The sequence below is a fragment of the Ambystoma mexicanum genome, chromosome 1p (genome assembly GCF_040938575.1).
Source record: "Ambystoma mexicanum isolate Mex_15411 chromosome 1p, UKY_AmexF1_1, whole genome shotgun sequence".
Taxonomy (NCBI): Eukaryota; Metazoa; Chordata; class Amphibia; order Caudata; family Ambystomatidae; genus Ambystoma; species Ambystoma mexicanum.
The window spans coordinates 595,309,742-595,320,349 of record NC_090921.1 but is presented as its reverse complement, the minus strand read 5'-3'; the positions used below and the strand labels follow the sequence as shown (position 1 = coordinate 595,320,349).

General features: G+C 45.2%; 1 protein-coding gene across 1 annotated transcript; it reads left to right on the top strand.

Annotated features, from left to right (window-relative positions):
• The first annotated feature begins 9,572 nt into the window (after nt 1–9,572).
• LOC138498307 (exodeoxyribonuclease-like) lies at nt 9,573–10,364 on the top strand. The gene has a single exon (XM_069622127.1). The coding sequence runs from the start codon at nt 9,573–9,575 to the stop codon at nt 10,362–10,364; it is 792 nt and encodes a 263-aa protein (XP_069478228.1).
• Nucleotides 10,365–10,608: the final 244 nt, after the last annotated feature.

Below are 10,608 nucleotides of genomic sequence, written 5' to 3'. Positions count from 1 at the left end.
AGCTGTTCATCAGAACGTCTTACATAAACTGGATCTGTCCTCTGTCCAAAGCCTATGCTATTTACCAGACCCTACCACTATTAAAAGGAAAACTAATTCAAACAATTGGTCTGCTTGTTGTTGGCTGGTGCATGACCCTCTCCTAATCAATTGTCTCTGGAAATTGCGGATCTCGGTTTTCCAGGTTCTCTGTTATTTTTACAGTTCCAGCGAGTTACAAAAGTTCTTATATAAACCAAATAAACATTTTCCTCAGACCTTGCTTTTTTGTTACTGTTTCAATAGGTCATACAGTTTTTCAACTTTGTCTCATAGCCCAAAAATGGGTGAACTCCTGTGTAGCTCTTCACAGTTCTATGCATGTTCACAAGTCTTTTCAATATGTCTAGAACTTATTTGGGAGTGAGTTTTGTTAGTTTGAAAAGGTAGCCTGTCTTACCCCCTCAAGTTGATTTTCTCTCCCCAGGTGAGAATATGTGTGGTGGTCCTGTATAGCCCTCAGATTTAAGGGGCTGATTATAATTCTTTGGTTGCTGTCTGTGCTCTTGGCTATCTGGTTGGCCAAGCTAATTACTTCTCGGCTGGCTATCTCTGTGGAGTAGATTATGTCTCTCAATTATACTCTTGTCGTGTTCTTTTCCTCTTTATATTTATTTATTTTCATTTTTATAACGCGCCATACACCCTGTCACACTCACCTGTGTCTCTGCAGGAGCGATGGATAAGCCTCCCTTGACCCTGAGTTCTCACTTCCCCTGTTTTCACCCGGAGGGATTCCTGTCAAATACAAGATATACACTCAGACCTGAATTCACCCGATTCCCCTGGACCCTTCCCTTCACTTTACATGTGCTGTGATGTCCCCTAAGGGCTTACCTTGATATTTAGTAAGGTGTGCACTCCATCCTGAATTTGCAGGGGCGCAATTCGCTCATATGAATGATGCCAATGTCTGTTGGCTGAGTTCAGATGCCACACACTGTTATATGCCTTCACAGCGAGGCCGAGTGTTCAAGGAGCCAGTTTCTTCACTGGATAGAAAGTCTTTGCCACAAGTGAACGTTGCGCGGAGAAAGTTTAGTGTCCTGAATTGTCCGTATTGTCTTGTTTGCCAAGGTATTTTGTGGGTGAGTACTGCTACATGTAGAAGTCAGCTGCTAGTAGGTAAGCGCAGCGTCTTCAATTCGAGCATGCCTGGTAATTTCTCTCCCTTTTCCCTTGCAGGAGTGGATGTGATATTAGCGCCTCGAGTCCGGGTTCAGCGTTACTGGAGACTTGGTGGTCTGGTAAATTTGCACGGAGGCTTTGGTAAGTATGTACTGCGTTATGAGAGGGAGCACAGTCTAATAGTCTCTGAGTTATTGGGCCGAGCGCAATGACTAATGTCTCTTCTTTCTTTTGCAGGGGTTTGTGCGTTCGTACAACTGACCTGGATTCCAGCGTCACAGGAAGATTTGGTGAGTGTGCGCAACGTTATTGAAGTGCGCGTGCTAACGCTGTTCTTCTTTGTTCTTTACAGGTGCCGGTGTTGAAGTCCCCTCTGGACCGGAGATAGCTGCAGCGTGGAGAAAGCACGGAATACCTGTAAGCAGAAGCAGAAAGTTCCGGAGCAGGTAAGCTGAAGCAGGATGATCCGGAGCAGGAAAGCTGAAGCGGGAGGATCCGGAGCAGGTAAACAGAAGTAGGATGTTCCGGAGCAGGTAAGCAGAAGCTGGCTCATCCAGAGCATGGCAAGTGTGTTGCTGATGCAGCTCACAGTAAGCAACACGAAGCACTGGAAGAATCTTGGGTGTGGCTTATATAGCCAGCCACACCCAAACACTAGAGAGCTCATGAATTGTCATGCACGTCCTGTTTGGCAACAGGAAGTGGTAACCAGGAAGTTCCTACAAACACTAGGAAGGAATTAAGTGGAGGTACCTGCTATGGGCTTTTTGTGTGCCTATGCCAGGCCTGCCAAGCCTCCACCCAGCTTGCCCCAATTACCTGCCTGATACCCAGGACACACCCATAGGTTTCATGGCGCAGACAGAAGACAGACAAAGCAGAATCAGGGGGAAACCAGCGTGAAGAAGTTCAGTTTATTCAAGGTTAAAAAGATGAGTCTTCACTTTTTTCTTAAAGTCCACCAGTGACACTGTCTTTCTGAGGTCGGGAGGGAGCGTATTCCAGGCCAAGGGGCCTTGGACATTGAATGAAGTGCCACCAAACCCTTTCATTTTAAATTTGGGAAGTTGGAGGCTGGCCTGGTCGGCTGATCAAAGCAAACGGCCTGATTGGTAGGCCCTAGTGCGTTCACAAAGGTAAGAGGGGGCCTGGAGATTGAGGCATTTGTGACTCAGCGTTAAAACCTGGTGAGTGACACCGTGTTTCACTGGGAGCCAATGAAGCGTCCTCCTCGTGTGAGTGACATGAACATGTCTGGCTAGGCATGCCACAGCCCGGACTGCCCCATTGTGAATCACCTGGAGTGGTACCAAGTTTGCCTGACAAGTACCCAGGAACAAACTATTACAGTAGTCCAGGCGTGAGTTGACCAATGCTGATGCAAGAAGGGACATGATCCCGGGAGTCAAGAATGGTTAGATGTGGCAGAGAAGTTTATTAATATGGCCGCAAGAGGCCCTGAGATGGGTGACGTGAGATTTCATAGTGAGCTTTGCATCGAGTGTGACCCCTAGGGTCTTAACGCTTTTCACAACTGGTATGATGGTACCCGCTAAATTAAAGCTTTGGAAAGCAGCTGGTAGTTTTTTCAGTCGAGGCCATGTGGCCACAATCAGAAGCTCAGTCTTGTCCTTGTTCAGGACCAATGCATTTTGCCATCCATGCCTGGATAGCGCCATAGACCATATTGGTAGTTACCGAGTCCTGTATGTGGATACCCGACAACTTCCAGACCACCTGGGTGCCATCAGCATAATTGGCGTACTGCACACCCAGGTCATCGAGAAGTGTCAGGAACGGTAGAATGTAAATATTATAGAGAGTCTGCAAGATACAGGAGCCCAGTGCGGCCAGCAAGGATGAGGCCGATTTGTCTGAGGGATCATCTGCCCAGAGGTTGAAATCACCAAGGACTATGACCGGGGAACTGGCTTTGGTGAGTTTGTTCAAGAGGCCTATAAATTGTTCCTCAAATGATGGCATAGCTCTGGGTGGCCGATACAGAGCAAGTATGGTGAGGGATACCTTGTGGTTTGTTTTGACTTTTATTGCTAGACACTCACACTCGTCAGGTGCCACACAGGGGATCACATGACAATGGAAGAGTCTGTTATAGAAGATTGCAACCCCCCACCCTTTTTGCCCTGTCTGTAACTTCACACTAGGTTGTACTGTGGTGAACATGACAAAAAGTCGGGTGTCTCACTGGACAGAAGATCCTCAATTTCAACTCTGTGTCACAACTTTCCTTTCTGGTGGCTATCCCCTTCTATGGTATGATCCTTTGGTTCGTCTCTTCTCGAGGATCACTATATCTTCGTGTTTCTAGTAGTCCTCTGTTTTACATGGAACTCTGCCGAAACTTCTCAGGGTATTACATTTTGTCTCCCTCAAATCTGGGTGAACTCTATAGGGGTCTATAAGGTTCTTCCTTATGGGCTGAACTTGTGTTGGTGCACACTTCAGTTGTTCAAAGACTTGATTTGACTCACCCTTTCGGCACTGTACCACACTCTGGGTGGATTAACAGTCAGCAGTACTATGTGAACTGTTAGATGCATATTCAAGTAACTGGCTATATGTTTCTAGTTCCTGCTGTATTTTAGTTGTTGAAAGATTCAGCTTCGTTCCCCCCTTTGGGCTCGTTCCATACTTTGTGTGTAATTACTTTTGGTAGTCCCACGTGGACCCTTAGATTCAGATTCAAGTGACTGCTGATGTGTTTCTAATGCCTGTATTTGGTTTTCGGTCCGGACCAAGCTTTGCCGCCTTCATATAATCTCCTCTCTGGACTTCTTGGTTCTAAACAGCTCTAAAGTGTAGGATTCTCATCAAACTTTTTTTAGGGATTCCTCCACCTCCTGGTTTCTAATATCCTCTTTTGTTGTTCGGGTTTCTTGTACCCCTTCATTGGAGTATCTTTCCTCTTTGTTAGGGCCCCGGAGACCATGATTTATATGAAGGGCTTTGTTTCTCTGAGCCTCTCACATATGGCTGCAGAGCTCAACCACCCTCCCGCTCTCCCTATTGCCTTCTGTGTACCTCCTGTTTAGTGGTCTCCTTTTCAAGGGGGAGGCGGCCACTCTGTATGCGATGGGACCGTCTGGCATTGAACGCTGGTTTCTGGATCCCTTAAGCGGTTACCTTTTTGGCAGCTGGCTTTTCTCCAACTGCCTTCTTTCTGGCAGGCCGTTCTCCCACATTGGTCCCAGTTCCGTCTCTCACCAGGAGGGACCTTGAGACTGTGGTTCCTGGTGCACTTGGGCTCAGCAGCATGTGTGGGAAGTCTGCCCACCATGTGACTGTTGTGGTTCTGTGCAGTTTCCTTCAGTCTTGCGAGCTTCACATCAGCTCCTCCCTCTCTCCAGCTAAGGGCTGCTTCCTTTATATGCCATACCCAAATTTGAGGAACCCCATCCCGTTGGGCCTGGGGCTTCTTCTATAGGGGTTGGGTAGATAGCAACCAAGCCATGCATGTCTGCATGTCCCATTATCTTAATATTTTCATCTGCTCCCATGTATGCAGAAAAGATCTGGCACATTGGGGCTGAGGGAGATGTTACTGCCTTCTTCACCTGGGAGTCGTTGTCCCCTAAAGGGGAATAACTCCCAGTGAGACCTGGGTTTTGCATAGAGGGCTAAGCTCCCTTGTCTCACAAGGGGTGGCTACGCCTTGAGAAGGGACAAATTCACTGAATTTGTCACAATGCCCAATTAACCTAGAAAAATCTATCTCACACAGTTGGATTGGGAAAAGTACTAACTTTCTGACTAAACTGCAGAGTGATACTAAGATGCAACCTTGACGTAGAACAACGTTTAGTTAATGGAGCAATTGGAACAGTTGTTGGCTTTTAAACATATCCAAATGATAAATAATATCCAGTTCGTCATCAAGTTTGACAAACTTGAACAACTGAAAACATTCCCTGCACCAAAGCATCTACCTTCTTTTTAAAGATATGTATGTACACAGAGAACAATTTTCTCTGTTTCTTGCATATTCTGTTACCATTCACAAGTCACAAGGTGTAACCCTTGACCATGAGCTTGTAGACATGGGCAGCACAGTCCTCAAAGAAGGTATGAGGTACGTAGCACTTTCACATCTGTGTACACTCACTGGTCTATTCTTAGTAGACTTTGATGCAAACAAAGTCAAAGCTGACATTCCTTGCATCCTAGAATACAATAGACTGTGTGCACTGTACACTCCACATCTGGATATGCACCCTGTAGCTGAAGAAAGAAAACCGGAGTGCGGCGAGTGTGTTGTCCGTGTTGTTTCCCTGAGGAGCTGCAGTCTACTCTCTCTTTCTACTGGCGTGGAGGCGGAGCAACCAGTATAAAACATTCATTCATACGCAGAGCGTCGCGGAGTGCGGCGAGTGTGTTGTCCGTGTTGTTTCCCTGAGGAGCTGCAGTCTACTCTCTCTTTCTACTGGCGTGGAGGCGGAGGGACCAGTATAAAACATTCATTCATATGCGGAGCGTCGCGGAGTGCGGCGAGTGTGTTGTCCGTGTTGCACGTGGACACGGGGGCACTGAGCTCGGAGCCCTGATGGTAATTCAGTACAAGCCAAATTCCAGGAACGGAAACACTCCTGCCTCTCAATTCGTATCTATTCGAGGTCAATTCGAGGGACCCAGCACCTCTGGTCTAGAACACACGGCATTCAATGAAGCAGTGCTGATCCAGAATTCGAGCTCAGATGGTGGAGTTCATCCCCTAACACGGCAGCAGCGACGAATGTTAGCCACTGGAGGAAAGGAGTCACCGGAGCAAATGGGCCTGCCCCCACCGGTAAGTGCCCGTGTTGTACGAAAAAGGACTTGTGTCTCAACCATGTCCTCTAACTCTGATGTTTTTTTAGACTGCTTGGGTAACAGCTCCCCAGTATCCTTGACACCCACCCTGTTAATTCCAAATATAATTATCGATCTGGAAGGTAATAAGGACAAGGAATCAGCGATAGAGAGAGGTATAAAAACGTCTGTGGGTTTGACCACTGGGGCAGACTTGAGTGGGGCTACGTGCACAGGAAATATGGAAGTGGAAGTGGAGACGATTAAGTCGACCAGTCCAACGCGCGCTGGCATCACGCAGACTAGAGACACATCTGGTCTACCCCTAAGCAACGTGGGAAACGCTGTCCAAAGCTTTCCAACTCTCCAATCCTCGGCTTGTCAAGAAGCTGTACTTACCAACAATTGTGACATCAGTGGCACAAATGTGCACAGCCCTGAGACTGTCGATAATCTCCCTAGATCTACCAACAGGAGATTTGAATTGGGAAAATGTAACGTTGGAAAACAAGATGACTCAAGGAACTGAGCCTGACAACTTCCTTGATGAAGGCAACAGCTTTCATCTCCCAAGTGGAAAATTGCCAACAGATCAAGCAGGAAACCTACAGATTTGCCCTGATTGGGATAACGTGAACTGCCTGTATGAGGAAGCGGGCAGTTTCACGACTGGTGCTAACAGGCGTAACTCTATTGTGGTCGTTGACAAGGATTTAAGCGACCTAAAAGAGCTCAATGCAAAATTTGGAAACCTACATCATCCTGAACCAAACTTGGAACAACCTACAGTACAACCTGCAGAGTTCCCAAATACAGATAACCCACATGATCAGTCATGTGGGGCTCAAGGTATCAAACCTATGAATCTAGCACAACCACAAACCCCTGATGGCAGACAGGATGAAAAACTGTATTCGTGGTTGCGCCCCCTGGCAAAAAGGAAGAGATTGGAATCTCTAACGGAAGAGTATGTACCGCATTCACAAAAGAGAATAACCAAGGAATCACAAATTGGATCTCCTTCTCTATTCTCCGCTGCTAATGACTTCTATGATCCACCAACAAAGTCCCAGACATTCTGGGGAGTAAGACCTAAACGGCCAAGCTATAAACGCCAAAAGCCCACCCAAATACTAGCACAAACTCTTGCCACAAAAATAGCTGAAAACTTGAATACCATAATAATGGTGGCTAATACCGTATCCTTGGCACCATATATGAAACTTTATGAACATCTAAACGACAATGCCAAGGAGCAGACAACCCTATTAGCCATGATGAACACCAAAATGATGGCAATAGAACAAGAACTAACGGCGACTAAACAAATTTTGACTAATGAATATGCAAAATCTGATATGAATGTAAAGGTAATACTGGAGCACACCAAAAACAGTGCAACAGACAAGCGCCTGTTTGCTGAAGTTGCCAGAGAAGCAATTGCCCTGCTGAAATCATCCAATGCGAAAATGCCAACACTGGATAAACATCACGCGATTGTCGATCAGAGAAGAACTGCAGGTGAAAAGATGGACACAAATCTCAAAGAGAGAACAACTACAACTGAAGGAAACCATGGAACTGAAATAAGCCCTATGGCTGGAAACACTAACGATACCTTACCTGCAAACTCTATCACCATTGCGCCACCTCATAAATGCAAACAAAAGGTGAAATATAGTAAGGAAGTGGAAGATAAACAATCATCAAAAGAGCAACATAGTGAAAGTAGTACATACAAGGCGATCACGGGAACCCTGCCGTCCGAACAAGCGGCAGATGAAGCAACACAGTCCACACCTTCCAAAAGTATACCCATTACGATCTCTGATCTTGAACTGAGTCCGGGTGCACCAGTAAAAGGAGCAAAGGGTGATACTCCCGTTCCAGCTGATACGGCAAATCAAACAGGCCACAATAAGACTCAAAGCCTACCCGCTCAAGGGCCAGCCAACGAACATGACCAAGTGGGAAATAGTGCAAAAGATAGCTGTCTCATAGAAGAAGTATTTTCAATCTTCAACTGAAACAAACAGAATGCGGCCACAAAGAACGGCTCAAATCACATACTGACAGAAAAGAAATCTAAAAACGTGAGAAAAAGGAAACCCCAGCAAAGATCACAGGTGCGAACGTTTTTAGGAAACATCAAAGGCTTCAGCATCACAACAACCTGTGATAAGATGCATAAAGGACCAACAAATCCCAACACGGAAAAGAGTGATAAAACGAAAGCCGATGAACAAAAAAATCACGATATGCCAGGTGAGGACCACTCCAAGAAAAATGATAGCATCCCTGGAGAGCTGCTAGACGTCTCGACATATAAGGACTACGAAGAAGATCAAAGCGAAACGATACTGGCCACAGCTACTGACACACATACAGCTTCTCAACCGCCCTTAGCAAATATAAATATAGATCTTCGTTTACTTACAAACGGCAACAAGGAGTCGGCTGAGTCGCCACAAAACAAGAATCCAGCAATAAAATCGACTGCCCCGGAAATAAGGGCCTTCGCATCTAACAACCAAAGGACGGTAACTGTTGATGTAAAGGAGCAGAAAGAAATCATCACTAAACCGTCAATCATTAGCTGTGAGAAATTTCTCACCTTAGAAGCTAAAAGAACTCGAATCGCTAATGATAAAAGTTCTATGACCAATGAACCAGATGGAATATCACCCAATTATGATTCAAAGAACGATAAACAGGAATTTCATACATTAGAGTCAAAAAGAACTCTGATTCACGCAGTGAAATTTCAAGAAAGCCCAAACGCTCGAGCAACGAAGCATAACAGCGAATCACCTAAGCAGGAGATAAACACAAGAAGGACTGGCAAATGTCACTCCTCCATAAGAAAGATAAAATTTGACTGCTATAAACGAGGGGCAGAGTCATCAGATGTACCGGCCAACAAACAAACGACGCGTCGATCCAAAACAGACCACGATCGAAAGAAATTGGGGAAATACCTTATACGGCTTGAACAAATTGAAAAAGAAAAAGATGCTCTGATACTGAATCGGAAAAATTTGATGCTGTTACTTCACCACATACCGCAATTGAGGACGGTGACCTCTGAGGACATTCAAATTGTGGAATTTGAAGACGAAAGTGAGCACGATCGTGTTATTTTACACATAGCATCAAAAGTTATCTGTGACTCACTATTAAACAGTAGCATCACTCTGAACTCCTTGGGATTTGACATCACCAAAATTAATAAGAGCAATGAGCTGGAGGAGCAGAAGAAACGTATATGTCCCTCAGATGGCCGCTTATTTGCAATCAAAAGCCCCCTCAAGTCAGGGGGAACATGTAAGACCACGTGCAAGATAAATGAGTCGCCCCTTCGTTTGAGTGAAGACAAGCAGATCTTTGAAGATGAGCAAATCAAAATAACGATCAGTAAGACCGACAAAATCGTTCAGCTAAGCTGTCCCCAACCCATAGAGGAACAAGCCTGGACCTGGGTTGCCCAAACCATCAACTGTTGCAACGAGAGCTAATGCCAGAGACCATGTCAACAGGAGGAGATCTGTATTGCCTCGTGGAATACTAGAGGCCACAGACATTTATTCAGTGAAATTCCAATGAGCTTAGAAGACGTGGATATTCTGTGCCTACAGGAGACCTGGCTCCTGCATCTGCCTGTAGCTGACGGCTTCGAGATTGCTTTTAACACTGCAATCAAAGGAGCCAAAGGACGTCCTATGTCGGGGCTGCTCACACTTGTTAAACTTGAAAGTGGGATACGTATTTTATCTGCAAAAAATGTATCCGCATATATACAAGTAGTTGAGATTAAATTGCCGACACAGCAACCTAGAAATACAGACCAATTAACATTCATAAATGTCTATTGGCAACACACTGCTATGCAGACGGAAACATTTCTGGACTTAGTCACGGAAACAATCTCGAATATCAAAGACAATGGGACAGATTCCAAGATCCTGATTTGTGGCGATCTTAACATAAACTGCCTAAAAGATGACACTAAAAGTGACCATGCAAATGGGAAAGAGTTTAGAGATCCAACTATCTCTGCTTGGTTACAAGAAATGAAAGCATGGAATCTGAAGATTCTTAATGGTGAAACGCCAGGTGATATACCAGCACATTTTACATGGAAAAGGGACCAACAACAGTCTACCATCGATTACATGTTTGTGTCAGAGAGAATGAAACAGGATGTTGTTCGCTTGGACATTATTGAAATGGAGGCGAGCGATCACTGTATGCTAAAAACAACTCTGAAGATTCACCGTACAAAAGAGAAAATCTCCTATCAATGTACAAATCTGACAGTGGCGCCAGGGCGCAATCGATTAAGGCTTACCCAAAATAAGTTAGAAAAGCTGAAAAAAATCGCTGGAGAATAGGTCTGCCACAGGGAAAATTGAATATGCCTCTCTATTGGAAACATATCGAGAGAAGCAAACTGTGAAGCCAAGACCTGACTTTACAAAATTACATACTTGGGACCGTTAGATTGTCACCAAAAAGAAAGAGCTGAGCAAAGCACTGAGAAAGCTGAAAAGAACCAACAATCGTGCTAATTGCGAAAGAAAGATGAAACAAATGAGACAAACCTACAAGAACTGGTTGATTAGTCATAAACATGTT